This window comes from Ascaphus truei, chromosome 5 (genome assembly GCF_040206685.1).
Source record: "Ascaphus truei isolate aAscTru1 chromosome 5, aAscTru1.hap1, whole genome shotgun sequence".
Classification (NCBI taxonomy): domain Eukaryota; kingdom Metazoa; phylum Chordata; class Amphibia; order Anura; family Ascaphidae; genus Ascaphus; species Ascaphus truei.
In genome coordinates, this window is record NC_134487.1 from 126,332,540 (window position 1) to 126,359,185 (window position 26,646).

General features: G+C 41.2%; 1 protein-coding gene across 6 annotated transcripts in view; it reads right to left on the reverse strand.

The window, feature by feature from the left end:
• Positions 1-1,075: 1,075 nt before the first annotated feature.
• The window catches only part of DRAM1 (DNA damage regulated autophagy modulator 1), a 60,577-nt gene continuing 35,006 nt past the window's right edge, over positions 1,076-26,646 (reverse strand). For 3 of the 6 annotated variants that reach the window (XM_075600633.1, XM_075600630.1, XM_075600631.1), the window contains 6 exons: positions 22,790-22,857; positions 20,474-20,616; positions 16,609-16,786; positions 13,949-14,010; positions 4,411-4,515; positions 1,076-1,369 (listed from right to left, as the gene is read on the reverse strand). In XM_075600633.1, the coding sequence (XP_075456748.1) occupies positions 1,322-1,369; positions 4,411-4,515; positions 13,949-14,010; positions 16,609-16,786; positions 20,474-20,616; positions 22,790-22,857 (604 nt within the window). In that variant the 3' untranslated portion in view covers positions 1,076-1,321. Of the gene's footprint in view, positions 1,370-4,410; positions 4,516-4,941; positions 5,001-13,948; positions 14,011-16,608; positions 16,787-20,473; positions 20,617-22,789; positions 22,858-26,646 lie in introns of all 6 variants that reach the window. The other 3 variants (XM_075600634.1, XM_075600635.1, XM_075600636.1) reach the window with 3 other exon arrangements.

Genomic DNA, 26,646 nt, shown 5'->3' on the forward strand with positions numbered 1-26,646 from the left:
TAATAGATATATAATTATATATTTTGTGTGCATGTTTCTTGGGTGGTGGAAGCATATAGATATACGATACACATCATTGATAAATCTTGTCCCCTTGCAGATGCACTTACCAGAACACTCTCCTACAGTCTCTGTACGGTCTTCCTACCTACCAATTAGATTGTAAACTCTTTGGAGCAGGGACTAATTTTCCTATATGTTAATTTGTGTGATGGCTCTCTTCCCCGTGACGCTGAAACTCCCTGCCCCGTGACTCTGACCCCTGTGACTTTTTCCCATGACTCCCTGCCCCGTGACGCTAAAACTCTGTCCCGTGACTCTTTGCCCCTGGATTTTTTGCCTCCTGCAACTACCATGACTCTCTACCACGTGACTCTGCCCACTTGTGACTCTGTAACTCTCTACTCTGTGACCCCCTACAATCCCGTGACTGTCCCCCGTCTCCCTGTCCCCTCTGATTACTGCGACTCTGCCCTCTCCTGTGATTCTGCCTCCTTTCTCCTGTCTGTCTTGTATCTTCTGTGACTGACTGTTCTGGTGTGGGGATGCCTCAGCAATTGAACACTATGGTTAGGGGTGCCCCAAGAATAATAATAAAAAAAAGGTTAAAAACCACTGGTCTACACCCCCCCCCCCTTTTTATTTTCTGTATCCCCTTTCCCTCTCCCCTCCCCTTCTTTTTAAAATAATAAAACACAAGTTGGAAAACAAAACACTGATCTAGATCATTGGAGGGCAACAGGCGGCCCGGGGCATCACATACTGTAGCCCTCACAGTGGGGGCAGAGATGTTGCTACGTTAGATTGTAGTTCCTCCCTCCTTTCCCCCAGCTGCAGACAGAAGATCCTACCCACGGATGCAACGTCCCTTGAAGTATGTGATGTTGCCTACCACTGGTCTAGATGGTAATGGTCCAAGAATAATTGCGTCCACACCAAAGCAGTAGATTCAGAAGATGCCTCTAAATTAATTATGTTGAAAGCTGTATCAGCCATATTTTTTTTATAGATATATCTTAGATATATTTAATCAATAATGCATTTAAGGCATTAAAAGGCAATCAAACAAAACAAGCTTTTTCTTGAGTGATTTATTGGCATAGTAACACAAATCATATAAAAAATTATAATATGAGACCTAATCTAGAGAATAAAAATAGCCTTTCTGGAAATATCAGTTTCAAAATATTAGAAAACGTTAACTTGCTGCTTCCCAGACAGAAAACTTGCATAGTTCAAATAAGTGCAAATTGTGTACAAGTCATAATATTGTCCTCCTGTCTTGCAGGGTTTTCTCCAAAATAAATATTCTTCTTAGCTGTTATCGGAAGTCATCCTTTATTTCTGTTAATATCCTTAGACTGACACCCTGAAAAAAAAAAAAGCCAATTAAAAATATTTATTGCATGACCGTTTACAAAATAATCAATTTTCTATATATTAATAACCATACAATTCCATAAATGTACATATAAAATATTACCTAAATCTTATTCGCTTTATATATTAAATCAGCTTATTTTCATCGAGTTAAAATGAAAAGCTAATAAACTAATTACCCAGGACATAATAATTTTCATATCATTTGTGGTTATGTATTCATTTTATTATACCTAGCTTAAAAATGATTAATTAAGCTGTTCAGTTTGAGGCATTATCGTCCTGAGACTTCAGTTGACTGCGTTGGTAGTTTTCGTGCCCCGATCGGCACTATCACTGTTTAACAACCCCCATTCTTCTATTACGCATTGAGGTTTCTCTGCTTACCCATCACCATTAGAAATATAATAGGTCACTGGGGTACTATTTTTTACCTAAATGGTTGATTACTGGTTTTCAGTGTCACATTATAACCTGCCAGTTTATTTCTGACTGTAGAATATACACCAGCGTTTTATGTTTTCACGTGTTTAGAAGGTGCAGTTTCAATAAGACAATCATAATGATATGTTTCTCTGCTGTAACCCTACGTGGCTTTAAGAACACATACTGTAGGTTAGCATCACCTGGAGTGAAGAAGTATGACAAAAGCATTAAATTATTGTACAGAAGGAGGGTAATTTCACAAATACTGGAGCATTGCTGTCTTCCTTGTTGGGCTGTGTTAAATCAATTAGGCTTGTTTTGTTTGGTGAGGGTCACCCGCAGAGTCGCCAGTTCTACAGCGTTACCTACCCCAAGTCTTTCAGAGATGCAAATAGCTCATGAGCACAATAAGCAAAAAGGATGAAGCCTTCTAGCTTTTGCCACTAAGGTCCATGATTGTTCCTGTAGGCACCTGGGTTCCTGTGTTAGCGCTTTTCTTTTTTGTTTCAATCTTTTTTTAATTGCGTTTTCAGAGATAAACAAGTCTTCCCTTTACAAGGGGGGTGTAAGATTAGAAACAAGATACACTGTACATAGTATTTTCTCACAACATAAACATCTATAATTGAGATATGGTATGTGTCGTCCTTTTGTATGTTTAAGCGGCAGACGAGCTGTTTATCTGTTGTTTCCCAAGCTTAAAAAGAGTAATCTCCTTGCCTGAAATCTCTGGCAGAAATTCAATATGGACAGAAAAAGAGATGGAAATAAGATAGTGAGGGGGGCGGGGGGGGGGGGGGGGGGGCATATTGGGGTACACAGTGATGGAGCAGCAAAAAAGAAGGGGGGATGGGGTTAGCACTTTTCTTTAAGTTGTCAGTGTGTGTTCTTTTTTTATAATCCTTTTTCTGATCATAGGGCTGATTAGGCAACATCACAATCTAAAGTGAAGTCAATGGGAGTTTCCGAGCGATGGTGCTGTATGTGCAACTTGTAATGAGGTAGAAGAGGGAGCTTCAGCAATGGAAACAACATTTATGAATAGGGGTTTAGGTACATGAATAGTTAGTAAAACATATCCAAGAGATCATTTAAAATGCATCCCCTTCAGGTACCGATTACAGTTAAGGCTAAGGCCACGCTCCCAGAGTCAGCGCGCCCGCACTGCAGACAGGCGGTGCGCTGACATACACAGACCGCGATATGCGGTCTGTAGGGAGCGGGAGCCGGAGCGGGAGGTGGGTGGGAGTGGGAGGATTGACTGGGAGGATTGACAGGGAGGGGGGGCGTGGCTTGAGCGGAGGGACCCGCTACTCTCCCCCCCTCCCTCCACGGGCTCGGGCTGGAGCTGCTGATTGAAGGTAAGCAACACACACACGAAGGCACACACACACACACACGCAGGCACACACACACACACACACACACACACACACACACACACACACACACACACACACACACACACACACACACACACACACACACACACGTAGGCACTCATACACACACACACACACACACACACACACACACACAGACAGACAGAGGCAGGCACTCACGCACTCAGGCACACACATACACACACACAGACAGGCACTCACGCACTCAGACACACACACACACACAGACAGGCACGCACGCACTCAGACACACACACAGACAGGCACGCCGCTGTCACTCCACACTCCTCCCCGCTCCCCGAAGCCTCACCTCCTCCCGAAGCCTCCCCTCCCCATTGGCTTACAGCCACACCATGTGACGCGTCAACGCTAGGGAACACCATTTTCTTGTGTCCCATAGCGGCTGACGCGCCACAGCGTGTAGTGCGCTGTGCCGCCAGGGGGGACCGGGACCGGCTCGGGAGGATTCCCCTGCTGGTGGGGAACTCGCGTGTGGCCGCCCACGCCAATGAGCGCAGCGGGACCGAGGCCTAATGCAGTCTCTTGAACCTTCTTAGGAAATCCTTAAAAAAAGTAACTTAGAAAGTTGGCAATCACCCTCATAGCATAGGGCAACATTAAGGTGTGTATATGCACCTAGATTGTAACCTCTTTGGGGCAGGCACTCCTTTTCCTGTTGTTCCTTTTATGTCTGAAGCGCTTATTCCCATTATGTGTTATATTATTATATCACGTGTATTACTGCTGTGGAGCACCATGTACATGAATTGCGCTATATAAATAAAGATATACATACATACTGTACATCGTGTATAAAGATCCAGCACATGTGGAAATTTTCTCAGGAAATATTTTATTAGATGATTGATTGCCTAAGAAAATACTTTCTGAGAAAATGTCAAAGTGTGCTGGACGTTTATGCAATTTATACTGGACTACCTGCCAGTGACACCTTGGTTTAGAACTAATAGGAGTCCTTAACAATAGACTTTCGTGTGTGTGTGTGTGTGTGTGTGTTCCTTACATAAACAACCACAGTTCATGCACAGCAATGCCAGGCATCTTTATTCCTCAAGTCCTCGTGACAGACTCAGCATAGAAAGACTGTGCAAGATTCAGTAAATTATTACCATAGCACTGTTTAAAGACAAATGGCTTTATCACAAGGGGAAATATATCCATTTATAAGTATGTCCGATACCTGTATACCAACCTGAAAGTCTTTGATGAAGGTAAGGAAGTAGGAAATAAAGCCAAATGCTACTATCCACTCACAGATAGCACTTGACAGGTGATATGGATAGCCCTAAAAGAAAATAGAGACTCTTTGTGAAGATACTGGGTGGTATTTAGTACCCTACCTCCACAAACCAGTTTATTATTTTGGTGGTGGCATTGTACAGTAGATCTATGGGATCATTCACCAGATTATGGCTGCTATTACAGCGCAGTTTGGTTTCAGCAGTTTTGAAAATTACCCCGATATTCATAAACTTGTTTATGGAGTCATTTGCTAATTCTTGTTGCATTAAAATGATGAATCATATCAGTATTATGTAAACATAAATAACAAACAATAAATTATTTTTCTCATGATTAACCTAACCAGCCCAATAATTTTGTCTCTTTACAATTATGCTTTATGTCTGCCCGAGATGCAAGCAGTTGGTACACGCGCTTTTATTTAGCATGACAGCATTTGATGTCAGTGTGTAGTAGCAGTATAACATACCTCATCACTTGGATCCCAGTCAATTCTGTTCAAGTTAATGAATGATGCGCATGCAAGCACTGGATGAATCACGTGTAAAGGAAACCAATAAAACACTCTTAATTCAAGTTTAAAGCATTATTTATCCACATTTACCATGGGAAGCACTTTCAAACAAGTACAGAGACAGACAACTTTCCAAACACCATTACAATCAATACTAATGAACATGATCGCTAACAGGTATGGTCTTGATTCACAGCTTTGTGACAACAATGTATCACAGTTCTGTAGTTGGTGCACACTATGCTCATACTACTAGAGTTCTTGAAGACTTCTCATTAATAAAAACTATGAGGTCTACGTAGTATGTCAAAAGTGATATAGTGCAATTTAATTCCCCTGGAATTACTCCAAAGAAAGTACTTAAGTGACATACAAACGAGTCACAAAGGAACTCTATAGTTGACTAAATCGAAAAAGCACTTTCTACTTTATTCTGTTAAATGTAAGGATATAGAAGTGTTAAAAACATGCCCATTTTAAGCAGAAACAAAGACGGGACAATCGACTATTTGTACTGTGCAAATGGTTCATGTATTTAACTACATTCTGCACCACTGAAAGTATTGGTCTGAAAAACTCCTATATAATAAATAACGGAAAGATTTTAGATCAATTAAATAATTGCAATGAACACATTCATCATGGCACAAAGAAACAGCATATTCTTCATTCTACGAAGTTGTGCTTTATTCATGCAAGTGCTAAAAGTTGATATTTGCAAGTTGCCTAAAAGGTTGAATAATTTGGCCATAAAAGATAATTCAGTGAAAAACATATCACCCAGATTAATAAAAAAAATACTAAAAAAAAGGTCATAAATAAAATAAACAAACGCATAGGGGGATATTCTAGTAACTGTGAGTTGTGCAAATCCATGCCGAAAGAGCCCATTCCGATGGGATTTGCGTGTTTTGCTATTCTGTAAGCCCTTCTCGCATGTCCAAACTGTGCGGAAAATGTGTTTTTTTTGTTCATTCCAGGTCTGCTAATCTGAGCACAATGACCAAACTCGCATTTTTCTTTTCTTATTAAACTAGATGAATTTATAGTAGCTCCGAAAGTGCAAAGGCTAAACCGCTTGACAACAGCTCACATTTCTTCCAGGAGGCGAGATAGGAATTGCGAGATCCCTCCAGAGCCTGAACTAGGACTTGTGTGGTGGTCGTGGTGAAGCAGGAGGTGCTATTCAGGGAAACAGCTCTAGCATTGAACTAAACCAGATGCTGGGAAACTCGCCTTTCCCATATCCCCCAGGTGTCTCAGGTATGCTCCGATTTATGTACAAGGAACATTGAACTAGCCACTAGGAAGTGGAAATGGTCGGCTTTTAAAGGAAACCAGGGGGAGAGGGCTACAAGTGTAAGCAGTAGAGCTCAAAAGTATGCTGTGGCAATAGCATTTCCCAGTATCTGGTTTAGTACAATGTTAGAGCTGCAGCCCTGAATAGCAGAGGTTGTGGGCTCTTATCCTGTTGGGTCTGACTCCAGTACCCCCTTAATCACAAGGGCTCTTAGACTTGTAATTATTGGTCATATCGAAATATTTTAGGTGTGGGGTGTGACTCATTTAAATATACTTTGCATAGTCATTAAGCATATTTCCCAGGGTACCTCAGATGTGCTCCTTTTTGAGCACATAGGCCTATCGCTATGTTATTTAGAGGGAAGTTTGAAGGGATATATATACAACTGGAGGCATCTACTAGGTTATACAACCTCGCAACAATTTGTTTGATACGATCTTACATATGATATGTGGAATATGTTAGGTTTTTTTAGTCAAGATTTTTAGGTGAAATTTAAAAAGATATAATATATTCTAGCATGTAAAAAATGTACAATAAGGTGTTATAAGACCATGAGTTTTTACTTTAAGTGCAGCTGGGCTTTAGAGATAAAGGTCCTCAGGAACACTTGCTTGAGAATGTTCTTAGTGTCAGGTCCTGAGATGTTGCATCTCTTAAGACCCATGGGCTAATAAATGGATCATATCTACCCAGCCATATTACAGTTTCTTTAGCTGTTATTCTATCAGATATTGGACCTTATTCCTTTAAAGTGCGATACTGCACTTTAAATTACATTTAATTTAAAGTACACGACGGGAATGAAACTGGCATTGACGTGAATTATTTACACGGTGTTATCTACCAATCAGAGATCACACCTTCTAGAATGGGTTTAGATGGAGCATACCTTGTGGTTTGAGTAAAAAGGAATATAGTCAAGTGTGTATTTCACATACTATGTATGGTACACTTGCCGTGCTATAAAAACAGATTTTTGTTTTCTTCATTATAATCTCCTTTCTTCTGCTTCACTAATAGCTGCACACCTGTGGGGATCATAGCTCTACTCTCTAGGTAGGACAGAAGGATTTGACCTCTGGAGGAGGGGCTACAAAGGGACCTATACTTCTTCATGGTCAAATGTCGTTCTAAGCAATAAATCAAATACAAAATAAAAAAAATATACAAGAGAAAAAACTAAAGGTGCTTCATAATGAGTGGGGGGAAATATGTGTGCACGCTACCGTTACTGGAGTAAAGGAAAAGGAAAATATCGGTAAGAAAAACGATCTGGTTCTTCAGCATGCGAGGGCAGCAAACACCTGTAGGATGTCCCATACCAATAAGAAAAAAAGATAGCCAAAGGCTGCATCTACTAATTAAATTATGTCAGTGTTATAATGTGTGACAAAAGTGTCTATGTCAGATCACGTAGCAAGGTTTCCATTGCTCCTGATAGCCATACAACCTATATGTGGATATCCCCATCTCTGGATAACCTTCTGGATGCAATTACCATTCCCTGAGAGCGACTGAGAAATGCAGCCATGACATTTTCCAAACCCTGGACGTAAAGTGCTGAGATATGTGGAACATTTTAATCTGCCCATGCCAATACATACTGTTTTAAACATCTTGACACTATTTGTGCCACCGTTTGTTTAGATAACAACCGTAGTTGAATTATCGGTCTGAAGTCTGAGAGATTGGCTTCTGATCAAAGCCGGGAAATGTATAATTGCCAAAAAAACACTGTTCTCATTTAGAATGTTTGCCTGCAGCATTCTCTCTTGGAGTTTTCAGCTTCTACTGTATGTGTTAAATAATGGTTGTGGTGGGCTCTCCATCCATATTGACTGGCGCATCTGTTATTATTACAGTCCAGTAATGGGTAGCGAGAGGACATCATACTGTGAGATTCTTGAAATTCTCCAACCATGACATCTTTGTCTGTACCGAGATAAGAATTCCCCTGCCTATAGTAACTGTACCATATACAAAACTGCCAGGACATTTCTCTTTAATGATCTCATATACCTCCTGTCGGAGATGCACTATCCACACCTCCACTTCTGTGGAGCTTGACATTAATTCTATTAACTTCATACAATTTCTTATGGAAGACCACCCTTGAGCTTTAACTCTTTTGCAATTAGTATCTTGCATTATGGAAGAGAAATAGATATCGCTTCGCTGACAGTATTGAACACTAGTACTAGGAACTGCAGGTTCCGAAAAGGAATCAGTTTGCTTTTCTCACATTTGAAAATGCAACAGTGTTTTGATAAAACTTGTATGACTATTGAACTATCTTTTTGTACATTTCAGTAACACACTTGCCTTTAGCACCCAGTCATTTGAATATGGGATGCCCCCAATACTGTCCAGATGTAAGGCTGCTGCCATTATTATTATCGCTTTGGTGTAAACTCTTAGTGCTGATGATAACTCTTTGATAAAGCGCGGTTCCTCGCGTGAAACGCACAAGAGTGGATTTTTTTGCTGTGATGTGCCATTAAAGCTTTTTACTGACTTAGAAGAGTCCTGGTCTGCATCTTTTCCTAAGGCAGCTGCACTGCCTCACCAATTTTTTTCTCGCTGTTATCCTTCGGTAGGAGCACGCCGACAGCGTCCGGATCCCACACCAAAACAGTGAGTTATTTATTTATATCGGCTACCTCATATAAGACATACCTCCTGCTGGACGCTATTGAGTGGGCTAGATCACTGATTTTCTTTGTGGCTACGTGGGATACTTTACATGGACTTATGCTGGACTCATGCTTGTCAGGATCTTGTATATGTACAACATTTAAGTTTGGATTCCTCTGAGTAGCACCGCTAGGGGGTGCACTACTCCCATCTCGTTGTGCTGATGGCAGACCAAGAGAAAGTGCCAAGAATATCAAATATGTCCTAAATAGGTTAGAATGGGTTCCTTTGGGAACTTCTGTTGATTGCCTCTTCTACTGCTTTCTTATTTAAGGGACAGAAAGATGTGTTTTTAAAGAATGTACCTCTCTGGTGGACAGTCCTGGAATTTTATGGCGCAGCCTCTAGATATTGATCAGTTATCATATATTCCCAAAACCTCCAAAAAAATAAATCTCCATAAGAGGATGGCCATCCTGTCCCTCTCGGCTATACTGTCAGACGCTTCTTAATTTAGAGAAAACTGGTACTGTGGTCTTTTTGTCTTAGTTACTGTACTTTTATTGGATGTTGGGGCACAAAAGGACTACTAAAAGGTTGTGAGTGAAGCGGGTACTTGGCCCTTCACTCACCCCCTCTGCCCCCAATAAACATTGCAATATGTACTAACCACCACTACACAACTCACATAAAAGCATTTTTATTTTTTTTATACACAGGATTGATACCAGAGGCCGACGGGGGTCCCCGGGTGGTCCCCGCGGGTGTCTGGGGGTCCTCAGGTGTTCCCCGTTGGTGTCTGGGGGCCCTCGGGTGGTCCCCGCGGGAGTCCTCAGGTAGTCCCCGGGTGGTCCCCGCTGGCTTGAGGTATCAATCCTGTGGGAAATTTATTTTTTTGCTAACATTTAAATAAATACAAACACTAGCCAAACAATTAAATAAATAAAAACACTAGCCAACCAATCAATTAAATAAATAAATAAAAGCACTAGCCAACAAGTCAATTAATTAATAACACCACTTGGCAACTAGGCCGGGATTCGGAGGGCCAACGCTTCTAAAGGTAAGAAAAATATTGAACGTATGTAATTTTATTTTTACATGCTTGCTGATTGTATTTGTTTCTTTTAATGTTTTTCATTGCCCATTGACTGATAATGTATTAATCTGTGCCCGTTTAGGGTACAGATAAATACAGTGACAGACAATGCATTTTTTTTGGCAAATACTTGTTTTCTATTGATTGTTATTGTTTCTATTTGTGTTTATTGTTTGGTTTAAATGGTTTTGAATTTGGGTGGCTTATTTTTACTACATTTTGATTGGTTAGTATTTTAAATTATTTATTAGTTTTGTTGGCTACTGGTTTTAATTCATTAATTGTTTTGTTGGTTAGTGTTGTAAATTAATTAATTGTTTTGTTGGCTAGTGGTTTTATTTGTTTAATAGTTTGCTTGGATAGTTGTATATTTAATTGTATTGTTTTGGAATAACATAATTGTAATAATTTGGCTATTTTGGTGATAATTATTTGTGATGTGTACTATTAGGCTATTTAGTTATTTTATTGCTGGGGTGTTTAGGTGCTTCTGTATTTACTGTATGTGATTATTTTGTATTTTTTTAGCCTTAATTATGTTTATTAGGTTGACCATTGATATAGTGGCTTATCATGCCCATATTATATGGGTATGATATATCACTGTACCAATCAATGGGTACTGGGTGGGTATAGTGGGTCCGTGGTTGGTGCTTAGGCCTCCCGGGTGGGTAGTGGGGAATGGGGGGGGGGTTAACCCCTTAATTACTATAGTGGTTATTAACTGCTAAGGTGATTAAGGGGTTAGGGGTCGTTAGATAGTATTTTTTCTTGTATTCTTTCTGGCAACTGAGGACATGGACCTGCAGTATGCTGACGAGGACACCCTTCATGATGACTGGGGTAAGTTGAACGTTTTATTTACTTTATTTATGCTGGCTGGCTAATGTTTGATTTTATAATGGGCAAATGAGCTATTATCCATATCCGGGTAATAGTAATTTTGCCCAGTACTGTACTGTATGTACTGGTGGGGTAGGGAGGGGGGTGGTGTATTTATTGCAATGTGTTACAATAAAATCATTTGCCACAGGTTTGGTACCGCAGGCCAGCGGGGACCCGCAGGGACCACCCGAGGACCTCTGAACACACAGAGGGACCACCCGAGGACCCCCGCGGGGACCACTCGAGGGCCCCCAGACACCCATGAGGACCACTCACTGGGACTACCCGAGGGCCCCCGGACACCCACGGGGACTACCCGGAGACCCCCCAGACAACCGCGGGGACCACCCGGAGACCCCTGTGGGGCCACAGGACACCTGTGGGGACCACATGAAGGTCCACAAACACCTGCTGGACCCCCGCCGGCCTCTGGCATCAATCCTGTGTATAAAAAATGTTTTTATGTGGGGGTACGAGGGACGTGTATTGGTGGTTAACATATTGTAATGTTTATTGGGGGCAGAGGGGGTGAGTGAAGGACCAAGTACCGCTTCACTCACCCCCTGTGCCCTCAATAAACCTGCTATTGTGCCTTAACTTCTTCTTTGCCTTAGCGGCTATCCGCTAAGGTAATGAAGCTGCTTTAATGTAATTTTTATTAATAGTGTAACTTGGGAAGCAGGGGGTCTCCGGACATGAAATCAATGCGGTTCATCTCAGGAGACCCCCTGCTCCGGCACACTATTAATAAAAATGACATTAAAGCAGCTTCATTACCATAGCAGATAGCCACTACGGTAATTAATTAGTTCATTTTTTTAGTTTAGTTTTAATAATAGTGTAGATGAGCAGGAGGTCTGCAGGCCCCCCCACGTTCCTTCTCACAGGCCCCCCCACGTTCCTTCTCACAGGCTCCCCCATGTTCCTTCTCACAGGCCCCACCACGTTCCTTCCCACAGGCCCCCCACATTCCTTCTCACAGGCCCCCCCACGTTCCTTCTCACAGGCCCCCCCACGTTCCTTCTCACAGGCCCCCCCCACATTCCTTCTCACAGGCCCCCCATGTTCCTTCTCACAGGCCCCCCCACGTTCCTTCTCACAGGCCCCCCACGTTCCTTCTCACAGGCCCCCCACGTCCCTTCTCACAGGCCCCCCCCACGTTCCTTCTCACAGGCCCCCCCACGTTCCTTCTCACAGGCCCCCCCCACGTTCCTTCTCACAGGTCCACCACATTCCTTCCCACAGGCCCACCACATTCCTTCTCACAGGCCCCCACGTTCCTTCTCACAGGCCCCCCAAATCATCTTGCTCTGTTTATTAAGAGGTACTTTCATGTCTTCAATTTTCATAACATCTCCTCATTTATATGATAAGTGTATCAATATCATTGGTGTTAAAAGAGAACAATTCATCTCAATTTACCTTCTTCCTCTGAAGAGCAGAATGCATCTTTAAATTCTTGTCTACATCTGATTCTCCTTAGGAAGAAACCCAAACATATAGGTAGACATCTCTACCCCAAATGCTGGTTGAGGTGATTGTTTATAGGAATTAAATGTTTCCTGCATTGCTGACTTGGACCATGAGAACACATGCTACGCTTGAGGAAGAAGTTCCTTAGCTGCCACTTCTTAAATACAATCTTGACATTCTATAATTTCTTCTTATATGTATCTAGTAATACATTCCCACAAGCATTATATGTTAAATACTTGGCTTTTTACACTACTTTTATGGGTCTTAGATTCAGACACACCTTCTGTTCTTTTAAAGCTGCAGTACAAGCAATATTCTACGTGTGTTTTTTTAAATAAATCAATTCTGTAGTATGAGAAAATACTTGTAGCATTAAAAAAAAACAAAAAAAAACCTATAACTTTGAATTACATTTTTAATATATTATAATGTAAGAAGCATTTTTTCTTTCAATAGTAACCATTCACTTCTGGCACACCCCATTTTGAGCCCTGGCCTCTCTCTAGTAGTGCACCAATTGTATAGAGTGACTGCCTGGTCATATTACCTTCCCCACAGAACTTTGCATCTTTGGTCCTCTTCTGCTGCACTGACAGACATTTAGTGAACCCCGAGATGAATCTTCCCGATCGATCACAGGAGAATGGATTGATTGGCAACTTAGCTAATTACTTATCATTGTGTGAATTGTATTGATGCACATATTAAAGAGGAATGTTTTTTTTTTTTTTAAATGGCAGCTTGGACTGCTGCTTTAATGTCCTGACAGCTCTCCATTGTGGGGTCCTGATTAACAGACATCTTAAGACATATTAAGGCACAACAATTTTGTAGAGGGAGACTAAAATACATTCCAGCAGCCACAATACATGCCTAAATCCTACATTCCTGTAGACAGAAATCTAGTAATGTTAAAAGAACTTAGTCACACGACCGCCCCGACTCTTGGTGGGAAATGACAAAGGGCTATTAGAGGGATACTGGAAAAAGGTACCTCCTGAGGTTACCGGAGAGCTGTTACAGCGGGTGAAACCTACCACAAAGCTGTGGGAGGCCGGTTAGCCCTAACCATATATGTTCTGTCTTGCTTGAAGGTCACTAAACTACCCACTTGGGACTATTACTCATGGCCAGAGAAGCCAACGCCTCCATAAATATATACATTAATGCAACGTGATGTTAGGACGGAGGAAAACAACTGGAATAAATCTCTATCTGGTGTAGCAGAACTCTCTAGAGTGATTCCTAATCGAAGCCTTTGGGGGAAGAAAATCCTGAAAAACAAAGGGGCCTTCCATCCTACCTCCAAGAAGGACAAAAAGACACTGACCAGGAGGAAGTATAACACCGCATCCAGAGGTCAAAACCTACTGTCCTAACTAGATGTAGGAGTTACTATCTCCACAGGTGTGTGCTGCTGTGGGACGCAGAGGAAAATAAATGATTGTTTTGTTTTATTTGCAGTTTATTTACCTGTTCATGTTATTGAGTGTTTTAGTTTGGTGGGGTCACTATCACTTACTGTAAATATTGAATATAAACTAAGTAAAAACAAGCCATACCTGATCTTCTGGTGTCCAGTGAAGTTTTAATTTGGTAATAACGAATGAGGCACATACAAACACTGAAAGATAAGATGTAAGGGAAACAAACAGAGACCGTTTGCCTCATATAGTATTTGATAGAATGGAAATCTTAATTCAGCTAATAGTATTAGAATTAAAATACGATTCTCTTGCGTATTGGACTACATTTTCATGGGCCAGCATGAGAGTTATTTATAGATGTAACTTGTTCACAAGCTTTTAGGACCAACACACACAGGTCTCTTCTTAAAATGTGCGTTGTAACATTTCAAAAGCGTGTACTCAAATGATATCTATGATGAACTCTTATGATCGTCTCTGAAATCACTGTGGACTCATTTAGTTTTTTCAAGAACTACTATAGCTACTGACACTCGTAACTAGTAGAGACACCAATAGTTCCCTGCTACAGCTAGAATGTGTGGGTGGTGAGGTGCTCTCTAGGTGAGGCTAATAGAAATACACAAGGACAGAAAACCTAGTGGCAAGCACTCTAACACCATCAATGTTTGATGAATTCTTAAAAATACTTTAATGATCCAAAATGAATATAAAATATAGGGCTTTAAAAACAACACAATATAGTAACTATGGTCGAAGTATGAACTCTGTATGAGTGTTCTCGATCAATAAATAATAAAAGTATCAGGTACAGTCTCCAAATACTAATCAAGTACAGGGTGTGGACTAACAAGCCTAATATAGCTAATAAAACTGAGGACAAAACGTGTTCCTCACTGATACCCTGTGGGTATATCCGTAATATGTATTGTAATACACTAAAGGTACTGTCTAAATAGAAAAATAAGATCATGGTGAACAGATGATAACGTGATATTGGTAAACTGCCTCAAAAATGAAATGCTGTGTACAGGATACCGATGGCCGTATAGGTTCCCAGATCAAAGTATTATACCACATCAGAAAATATATGACTGAGTGATATAGCTGTACCCTCTATGCTCTAGCACTGGGGGCATAATAGAAGACGCTATGTTCTATTAGGCACCGGTGGGTAGGTAAAAACACCTCTGTCAGTGAGGATCTTTACCCAATTAACTATTAATAAAATAATACAAATAAAACAAACAGGAAAGCTACACTTCAGTTAGGTCCAACAAAAAAACGTGCCTATGTCTATGGTGACTGATAAAATGACAACAGCAAACACCAAACTGTTAACCCCAAGAACCTGGATCTTGTGCTCCACAAGTACAGCCCACGCTGTGTAAACCACTGTAACCGTACGCTTTTATGATTGCATGATGTCTGGCAATACAGGTACGGTTACATTTTAGCTGCAAAATTTAGTCTCACCTCAATTTGATCATGCCTTGATGTGGCTTGCATAATGCTTTGGCCAAAGGGTTTAACTAAATGACTCTTTATCAAGAGAATATATAGGTATTTCCCTGAGTATTTATGTCATATTGGATGTAGCTTTGGGCTTTTTTGTCTTTTGTTGTATACATTTGGCCACGCCCAGTAGCACTCCTTTTGACACTTATATACACATATACCCACATATATATCTATTGGATTGCATTGTGCAGTAGATGTTAAGTGTGTTTATAGAGTAAGAATCAGGGGTGTTTGATACTAGTGTGCGGGAGCAAGGGGTCTTCTGAGCTGAGTACAGTTAATTTCAGCCTTGGGACCCCCTACTTCCCGAGTTACAGGCCCTGTTATGGGGTGCCGGTCTCCCCCTGCAGAATTAAAATCCCACGTGACCGACAGGAATTTAACATAGCAGGGATACCGGCCTGTAACTCAGGAAGTAGGGGGTCCCTGGGCCTGAAATCAATACGGTTCAGCTCCAGAGACCCCCAGCTACAATACTGTAGTGTTTAAAATTAAATAAAACCCCGCGACCACTTGTTAGAGGCGCTCAGGTAGGTTACAGCGCCTCTCTTACAGACAGGTACACCCCGTTAGGATTAATAAAGCAGGGACCCCACTGTGTTAATCCGATGGGCCATTATAGTCTGCTTCGTTCCACTTCTCGAGATATTGCGGCATATTGCAGTTTTCATCTCGAGATGTGGTTGAATCCTGGCTGCTGCATCTATACATGTTCAATCTGAACATCCCACTATTTATCAATTACATGGTTACATACTGTACATGTTAAATCATCTGAACACCCCACTATCAAACATTCTCGCTTACTTGGTACCCTCCCCATCCCCCCTCTGCCAAAAATGATTTTTTTTTGTACACTTACCTGAATTGGGTTCTGTAACATTGGAGGATAACCTAATGGCCAGACATTTTATACAACAGTCCCACATAATTGATGGATAAGATTTGGGGAATGGTAAAGATGCTCAATTAGGCTTCTAAAGGGAAGCAAACAAAAACACTTTTAAAAAAACAAAAACAAAAAAAACCCTGTTAACTTCAATATGCAAGAGTTATTAAAATTTTTTTTACCATAAAGTACTATACTTACAAAATACCAATACAATATAGAAAACAGTGGGATAGAATACATTGGTTGCGTGTGATATATATATATATATATATATATATATATATATATATATATATATATATATATTTTTTTTTTTTACAAATCAGATAACAGAAAAATGTAGTTGAGTCATATTATGTAGTTTGTCACTGCAAAAGGATACTGGGAAACACAGCCATTATTGACACAACAGAAATGGTCATTCTTATACGGCACGTGCCAATACTGTTCCACTCTGGACAAGACTTGTAAGAGATGAGGGACTGGCAGAAAATATACATAACACCACAGATAAATGTTATCAGTGCCCCCACATCATGGACTATTGGAACAGCCAGCTCCTGGAAGGCAAAACAACGTGCATGTTAGTTTCAAGTTATTTCCTGCTACCAACTTATTTCACTATATGGGAAACAAAAGGCAATTTTGTACATGACACACATATGTACTGTATAACAGTATCCCTATGCTGTGAAGCGCAATACCAGCCCATTAAACCTCAGTTTCTTCTTTTCTTGGAAAATGTACAGTATCAGTATAGTGTATTCATTTACTCATGTTATTTCATTATATTCAACCAGAAATGCAATTCATGGGTGTTTACAGTTTGTTTGTTTTAAACATTTTTTTAAATCTTATTAAATATAATGGCCGTACATATTCGAGATGATCTGTGTGTGCTGTGCCTGTTGGTTGTCTGTGTGTGTGTTGTGATTGAGTGTATGTGTTGGTTGTGTGTGTTGTGATTGTGTGTGTGTGTTGTGATTGAATGCAGCGGTGCACAAACTGAGGGGGGGATGCTCCGGGCGCAAGATTATTTAGGCGGGGCATGTGCGGCAAAACCTGGGTGCGCAGGCAAAGAAGATGTGCGCTCGCCCAAACAGAATAGTGCAAGTGGCGGCCACGTGTTTCGGAGGTACGAGGAAGGAGCACGCCCCAGCGCTGTGATGTCAAACGCCCTTCCTTCCGGTGTCTGCCCTGCAATAGCGCTGTGTTCCTGCTCTCCTCCGCTGGCAATCTGCTTCGCTGCGATCCTCTGCGAGTGAAAGGGTAGGGTGCACCTATATCACTCATACTATGAATGTACAGAAATAATAAAAAAAAAGTGTAAACACTTCCCCGCTCGTGCTTGCTAAATTATGCAGGACACCCTGTGCTCATGCTTGGAGAGTTGGTGATGTCACCGCTCTCAGCGGTAGCGTGGACGCAGCCTAATTTTGCAAGAGCGAGCTGTTGAAGTATGTAAGTATTTAGGCTGCGCTTATAGTGCCGGCGACGCCCGAAAACAAATGCATTGTTATATATGCACACTTGTTATATTGTTATATATGCACACTTGTTATATTGTTATATATATATATATATTGTTATATATACACACTTATAGTAAGCGTGACTTGGCGACGCGATTTTTTTAAGCCGGCAACATTTGATTTTTTAGGGGCTGTCGCTTCATGTGGCAGCCCCTGAACCAATCAATGGCCTGGTTGCTCACGCCGCCACCGCAAAGCGAAATACAACTTTCGCTAGCGGCGACGGGTGACGTCGCCGTCGTGGGCACTATATGCGCGGCCTTACACATATTTGTATTCACATTGTATACCGTTTAATAAAGGTTTTTTTTTTCATGTGATTTTGATTACATCAGGCAGGAGGGGCCCGAGAAATTTCATGGATAAAAAGGGGGGCTCGGCATAAAAAGTTTGTTCACGCCTGCACTAGAGTGACTACCCCGTTACAATTTGGCAATTCAGGAAAAAACAGAAAAATTAGTCATAAAAAAGCAGAACATGTGGTTAAGATTATTAGTCATGAATAAAGCAGTAACCCAACCACAATAAAAATCAAAGCGGGAACGGTCCTGAGCATTCACATGACTAGGTTGCTGTCTGATGCAGAAAAACTAAATGCACGGAATATTCCAGGTTAGCCACAGAGATGTGTACAAGGGTTTGCCGAAAGGACAGCTGGGCCTACACTCATGGCCTGGGCCCTGGCGAGTTGTTCAGCAGGGGAGTGGTGCAGGGCTCGATTGGTCGGGTGGGATGAGGGGAGATAGTGGTCCCGGGGACATGATTGGTCGGGCCCCTTGCTACACTGGGCTCTCTGCCGCCCCCTCTGCCCCTCTTTGTGTACATAAGTTATTGAAGTGGTGTTACTTTCTGCACTAAGAAGCCCGTAGTAGGTGTATGCATGATGCTGATCCCTTTCAAATCTGTTATTAAGTAGTTTTTCTAATATATTTTCTTCATGCTTAGTATGGAACCATGTTCTTAATATTTTTTTACATTTTATATATATTTTTCCCCCCTCTCATTTTGCAATAAGAAAAAATCTTTTTCTGCTAAATGAACTGTTTGATTCTTTTTCTGAGTGCTGAGCAATATTGATATTTTGTATGATTTATAGGGACCAGATTATAGGGGAGGTCTCATTCCCTGTGCACCACTGTTTTTATAATATAAAGGCTAATTTGTTGCATTTGTAGTTTTGTCTGACTACAATGTAGTAATGTAGAGCATTTCTCACTCTCAAAAGTATATATCCATGGACAAAAATAGCCAGTTAGAAACAAAAATATGTTACACACTATAGAGGTAACCCAATAACTAGATTTGAAGCTCTCTGGGTCAGGAATTTCTTTCTCCCATTGGTACATTTTTCTTGATGTACTTATCCCAGCTGTATTATCAGATTCCCTGTATTGCAATCATATTGAAATGTTTGTAAAAATGGTACAGCGATGTGTACCTAGTTGGCACTATAAAAATATACATACAAACATACATACATACAATGGCCCAGAAACATCAAGCAGTAGTAAGGAAAACTGGAGATGTAATCCCCAAAAATTAGTACATTTACCATACAAGTTGACCCAAAATGTACTAATTTTTGGAGATAACATCTCCACTTTTCCTTACCATTGAGTGATGTATCTGGGCCAATGAATCATGGTCTGATGACTTAAGTGAACAGTGAATAGAAGAAGGAATCCTAATAAGACACATCTATTTGGTTCTCACACTTTGGCTCAGAATCTTGTTTTTTTGGGGGTTGGGAGGGGGGGTATTGTAGAATGTAACTTTCATTCCTTGGCTGTTTTACCAACTGAGAGGTTAGCCAATCCCTCGACATTGCATACAGCAGTCACATACAAATGCAACCAGTCTTACTGTTCGCGTGGCCGCGGGTGAAACACTGAAAAACCGAGGCGCTGGGGGAGGTGGCAGCCGCGACGGTGCTGCGGGGGTCCATTCTTTTCAATGGTACCTCCCGCAGCATTAATCCTTCCGAGCCGCATTCGGCGCGGTCACGGGACCGCGTCCATGCAAACGGTAAGTCCGGCTCCGTCTGTATAAACAGTGAGATTTTGGAAGCTGTAACGCTTCTCAATAGAGCTACAGAAGACAGCCGTTTCTGTCTCCTGGTGATTGTGTCTACTCTTCCCTCCATTAACAGTTCTTGGATAAGATGCGGGAGGGAGCAGTGGACACAAAATGCACATTCTTAAGATAAATAATAAAATAAAAAACATCCAAACAAATAAGACAGGGTCAAGGACTGAGCGTCAACATATTTAAGATCTTGTTGCAAAGGGGTTTGTACCCAATCAAACCAATCATTAAGTTTCAGACTCCAAATGGAAAAACCTATAAGTATTGGTTCTAATGTTCAGGGACTTTCATTCCATTGACTTGATGATAATAGATCAAATAAAATGGGTATTTGCATTGTACAGATAATCAGGTATTGTTGTCTAATGGCCGTGTGAAGTCAGAGATGAATGAATTTCTTTTTGGGTTATTAAATGTAAGGATTTAGAAGTCCGTCTTTCTCGTAATATTTTGTTACACCTACGAAGTTGGAAAAAGTTCAAACCGGTCTTTCCACTCAACGTATTTCCGATAACAGCCATTTTATATGCTCACCATATGTTGTGCAGTAATGGTATTAACAGTTTATATTAAAATGTCAAGAATTGCATTTGTAAGTGGTAACAGTGGTAACAGTGTCATACAACCAACCTGAAATGTAGCAACGATACCCATGCCAATGCAGCCAAGCAATCCAATTGCTAGTGATAATATATTGAAACTATTATTAATAAATCTGAACGTATCATTTTGCTTCTCTACTATTTTATATCTGGTATACATTGTAGCAGCACCTAAAATACAAAACAAAAAATACATTATTCCATGAGAACTTTTTTGCATTTTAGTTACAAGTCACTTGGAAACCAAACACTATGCCCCACATTTACTACGTGTAACAAAAAAAATATAGGAATGCGCATTCCAGCGTAGAGATTAGAATAGGTATATAAAGGTGTGAAGGACCCAAAGGGACCCCTAAATCCCTTAAAGTAACGTCTGAACAAAAATGGTGGTAACCCGCACTCAATGATGCAAAGACTATAAGAGAGCCAGGAACTGATCAATAAAGGGAAATTGACTCAAAATAGTTTTCAGTATCTGGCTCTCTTATTGTCTTTGCATTCTTGAGTGCGGGTTACCACCGTTTTTGTTAACATTTACTAAGTGGTTCTATGACATGTGGAAAGACACCTTCCAGCTTATTTACTTGAAGGGGCCAAAAGCGTCTTCCTCTGCTGGAAGTGTCTTATGACTCTCACTTTGTAAATATGGGTCTATATGTATTACATGATCAGATTTATTATCTAAGTTAGACTTAATGTACATTTATTAACAGATCAAAAATCTTGTTATGGGAACTACGCAACTGAAAATGGCAGATTTTGTTTACATTTTTTGCATTGGCAATATAGGAGTTACATGGCCTCCTCAGACTTGTCACTGCTGTTGATTTAACTACAACATGTTATGGTCTGTTGGAACAGAAAGTCTACATTCTAAAGCTTTATCTAGATTATTACTGTATTTCTGGGCAGAAGGTATTATTAATGCAACAATCTGTGTTGCTAGAGTACATGACTTCCCCCCCCCCCATGTTTTAAACTAGAAGGTCTGTGGGTGCAGGACCATTACTGTCTTATCACTAGGAGACCCTCGGGTCAGGGGATAATCACCTTTGGCACACCTGCATTTTTTTAGGAGCTTTAAATTGTCACTTACCGTAAGTCGGTAAGTGAGATATTATGATATAAAATAGCTCAAGTTTGCATTTGATAAGTAAATTCTATAATCTTCTTAAGAACACTTGAGTACTAAAGTTGTGAGGGATCAGAAGGTACATCGCTAGCACAATTAATCACTCTGAAATTGCCCAAATAAATGGTACTGAAGCTGTAGGAGGGATACTATAAGGAGGAGACGCATTATGACAATTGCGCTCTCGACTTGCTCTAATGTGAAGTTATATGTAATTTCCAAACCAGCAGCAGTTTTATTCTAATGAGAACATTGTTATCAAGATATCTAAAGAATAGAAGGCCAGCAGCAACCTGTGAAGTATTGATGATGTTTAACTGATAAGGGTACCCCACATCAGCTGTAAATAATGATGTGGTGACGGTGCTCCCTGGGTAGGTTATAGAGATATACTACGTGGGAAAACAGAAACCCAGTAAGGGCACTCAGCCACCTGCTGGATAGTTTGTGAATTACAAATAATTTATTAATCAATATCCAGATAAAATAAGGGGTATTAAAACGAACATTAAACACAATATTGATCCCAGTAAATAAACACTACAGTAGATGTTTAGGATCAGCCGTAATGGCTATACGAATAGGGGGACCAAATAGTGTCTCTACAACTATTCAAGTAATAAACATTTTTTTATTAAAGGGTATAGTCTGTAGGGTATACATTGTCCACTTGCGCAATAATCAGGCAGATGCAATAGGGGGAAGTGAGCAATCAATCACTAGTACTGTGGAGCATATGACTACTTTATTTATTGCTTGTGATGCAGAGGGCATTTACCCTTATCTACACAGAGACTTTCCGTATGCTTTATATACTGTCATCATTTAACTGCTGTACTACTTAAGATTACCTAACTAGGAGCTTTACATAAGTCTCTACAGTCTCAGCATAATGAGTCCTACCCTCTAAGCAGCGTGCTCTTTACTCCAGGCACGCTTTTTACTACACACACACCTTGTTTCACTTACACTACGTAGTATCAGGTCCAATTTCTAACACTGTGACACCTGTTAAACATCTACAGAGTGGTATTTTTCTGCTGTCCTGATTGGACAACTTAGCAGACCAGGCATGGGTACTTGCATAGACTATTAGCAATGATTCTGCTGTAGGACCTGGGAGTTTGCCCTATTGGGATCTCCAAGTCCTAGTGATTGCTCACTTCCCCCTATTGTATCTGCCCGAAGTATTGATGACAACTACTGTACCTAATACGGCCGACACGCTGATCATGAATCCAAATACGCCACTCTCAGGGGGGTTTGCGCCTGTATCACTAAGACAAACAAAAAAAGGATTTTTTTTTTATTAGTAAAACAATTCTAGTGACTCTGAAGTTTAGTAAAATTAGCACTGTAAACATTTTGAAATATTGAAGGTTTTTTTGCATCCACTTGCTCTGTGCAGGACTACGCAGTGTTCTCCATCAGTCTCCACATTTCAGGTAGAAAGAAAAGTTGAAACGCACATAGCAAATTGTTTACAATATTTAAATAGTTTCTTTTTATACTGATTTTTTTTCTCTCTTCCGGGCTATAATTCTTGCTCAGGGGAAAAAATATGGCCACCGTGGTGAGCTTCACTCAGGTGGCCATCAGAAAGCTGCAAGGTCATTGAGACATGATGTTGTGGCTTTTTACTGGGTGACACATTTATTTTCTGTGGAGCCTCTGAATGGATGGGTTTATCAATCAAGTGTGCTTACCTTTATCCCACCCCTTCCTTACTAGAGAGCTGAGAAAGGACACACTGTGACAGCAGGAGACAAAAAGAGCAGGTAGAAGAAATCAACCCCCAAGCTTTGTTAAGTCAGGGCAGCTAACTTCACGTTACATAAATAGTTAACGGACATTAGCTTAGCGGCTAAATATATGCAAAAACAACATCCGTTAGGCCCCTCATTTGTATATGGCTAACACAGCGTTAGCCAGCGAAAGTCGGGATAAGACACCCCGCGGCGCTAGCTGGCAGCAACGTCGGATCGCGTTAGCCACATGCTAAGGAAGATGCCATCTTTCTTCCCAATTAAACATAATTAACCCCTCTAGAAGCCATAGTGGCCATGAATAGATATGCCCTAACTATCCTATCGATTGTATGTCATAGTGGTACAACTGCTATGGCAAATACGGGGTTAGCCACTCCCCTTAACCTCCTCGGGCACCTAATCTCTCTCCCCAGGGCACCTACACCCATTACCCACCCCACTACCCCCAACAAACATAGTTCACCTCCCCCCCTCTCCCCTTTACAATTAGCCCTACTAGCTAAAGGTGGCTGATAGGACTTGTAATGATAAGACCATTAAATTATTCAGTATTTTAATAATCTGGCACAGAACATGTTAATTTGAGTTACAAGTTGCATCTTAAAAATACATGGTATTGTTTTATGGCGGGTCAGGCCAGTGACCTCAGCCTGGTTTTCTGTGTTTGTCTAGAGGTGGGGTTATCTAAGCGCATAGAGATCTTCAGAAATATGGAGAGCACAGGATGTGGAATCAGGAAAAAAATATGAAAAATACACAATGGTTCACTATTGTTTCTCACAGGACAATATTGTTGCTAAAATTTATAGATGCACACTTACCATTTACAGTATAAGTAAAATATCTAGCATAATCAAAATTGCAGCAACTTTGGACACAATACGCTTTCCCTCAGAGTGTATATCAGTGCTAAACTCGGGGTATAAGAGAAAGATCGGACAGTGCAGATGGTATTAGATATAAGAAACTTTATGAGTTTTAAAATGGAGCATCAAAGTGTGCACTCAAACTTTGAAATAGGTAAAATCGCATACCTGTATATAAAATATACAAGATCTGTAGGGAGAGATGCATGGACTCAATACTCTCAACACCGATCAGTATCACTGATCACTTTTCTCACAGCCATATACGCCCTTCACTTGTATTTTTTGTGGGATTTTTTTGCATTTATCTAAGAGCGGCAGGAGGGGGGGAGGAGGGGGGGTTTAAGTCATAACCCAACACAACCATTTATGGTACATTTTCAAACAGAGTGTACACAGAAATAGCCACCCTGCCAGAACCGCACCTTCAAAGGGATGATAAAATTGTCCCCAACCAGATGCGCACGGTGACCAAATTTTTTTTTAATCTAAAATGGTTCACAGGGGTACAGAATATAAATTATGTACGTACTAAATCAGGCGTGTGTAATCATACCTCCATGACCAGGGATCTGTGGAAATATCTCAGATATCTGTTTTTACATATGAAAGTAGAAGTTACGTTGGCAAAAGTGGTGTCCACAGTTGTATTTTAATCATACCAATGCAACAGTTAAGATGGCATTCATTTAGGTATTATAGAGAGAAAGATATGGGGCATGTTTCATACTCAGGCATTTTTTTTAATTAGAAAAGTGAAAAGAAACTACGGCGCTCCCCTTTCACACTCACAATAATATAGATGTATAAATATACAAACACACGTAGGAGCCTAAAAACAAACAAAATAGTATACTGGCCCTTTGAATTGCAGCTCAACCTTTATGAGGAGCCTGGGGTGTGCCTGATCCGTCAGGTAAGAGTAACAGTTTTACTGTATGCATAAGAACAACAAGGATAACCAGTCCACACCACTAGGCCACGCACGGCCGTACCCACACACAGTCCTCCAACACAATGTCAACCCTGGATGGGATATCCCCCCAAAGTACTGAGGTGCCCTTGGGCAGCCAGCCACCCCAGTGTACACAAGTAGCAACCCACTCAAATATGTGAGACAGCGCTGCCCACTAGAACTGAAGGTGTTACAGTTGGTGCAGTTGCAGTACCTGCCCAGGTGCTCCTACACCCGGGTATGGCCGGAAGATAATACGGATCCACTGATCCCTGTGATGTCGGAGCAGTCTCCGCCTCTACGTGGGGTGGTATTCCGCGTGGATGGTTCCACTATGAAGAAAGTCTCTGATAGGTATAGTGGTCTGGTCACAGACCCCCGAATCGCCAGTTCGCCACCGCGTCCTGGCTGTGTCCCGTACTCTGGTACTACAGGGGTCGTATCCCTAACTGATGGGCCGGTCCCTGCAGTAACCACAAACTGAGGGGAGTCGGGGCCTAGTTGGGGGAGTCACAGATGCCCTGCACCTACACACCCTAACACTTCCTGGTCCCAGCTCCGACTGCCGTGCTCCTCTGCGTGCAAAATGTATCCATCCCTGGATGTAGGAGATGCTGCGGCCCTATTGGCTAGTTTCACGCCATGTGACTGCAGCCCCTTAGGCTGCTGGGAACTGTAGTTCCCCTGCAGGAGCTCCTAGGCAATGGTCGCCGCTCTCTTGCTCTCCGTGCATGCGCGGCCATATCTGTCATGGCGACGCCCTGCTATGGGCGCTGCCGCAGACCGTCGGCGACCCGCTCGCCATCCTGACCGCCCACACTGCCTCAGCAACCTCCCCCGCTGTAGCGGAGGTAAGCAGGACCCAGGGGGGACCCTGCTATATAGTATTAATGATATTGGAATCTAACTAGCTGACTCTGCAAGATTAGAAGGCATAAATCAGTCTGAAGACCGGCAGGTGTCATGTTTTATGTGACTCAAGAATCCATCTTGTTTTATTAATTTCGATTTTGTATAAAACTTGGTATGTTTAATGTCTGCTAAGTTGAACAGTATAGGCTCATGAGTTTGGAATGTAAGAGTAGTTGGAAACAGATAGTTAGTCAAACAATATAATAGAGATCGGTTTTAAAGATAAGGAACACAGTCAATCCTAGTTACTTAGTGAAGGACAATAGAGTTCTTCATTCAGAGCCAAGAGATAAGGATGTGAAGGAATATTGGTTTAAACATTAATGATTGACTGAAGAAATGAAAGAAATATGTAGCCTGAAGCCAGTGAAATGGTATATAAGCCAGCGTCAGAAATGTATATTCAGAATTAAGAATCATTTAACATCAGCCAAGCTGAGGATTCCTTTTTTCTATCTATATTTGTCTAAGATTGCTTGATTTCTCCATGTACCGTATTTCCTCGATTGTAAGACGCCTTCGATTTTAAGACGCACCAACGATTTGGCTCTTACAATCGAGGAA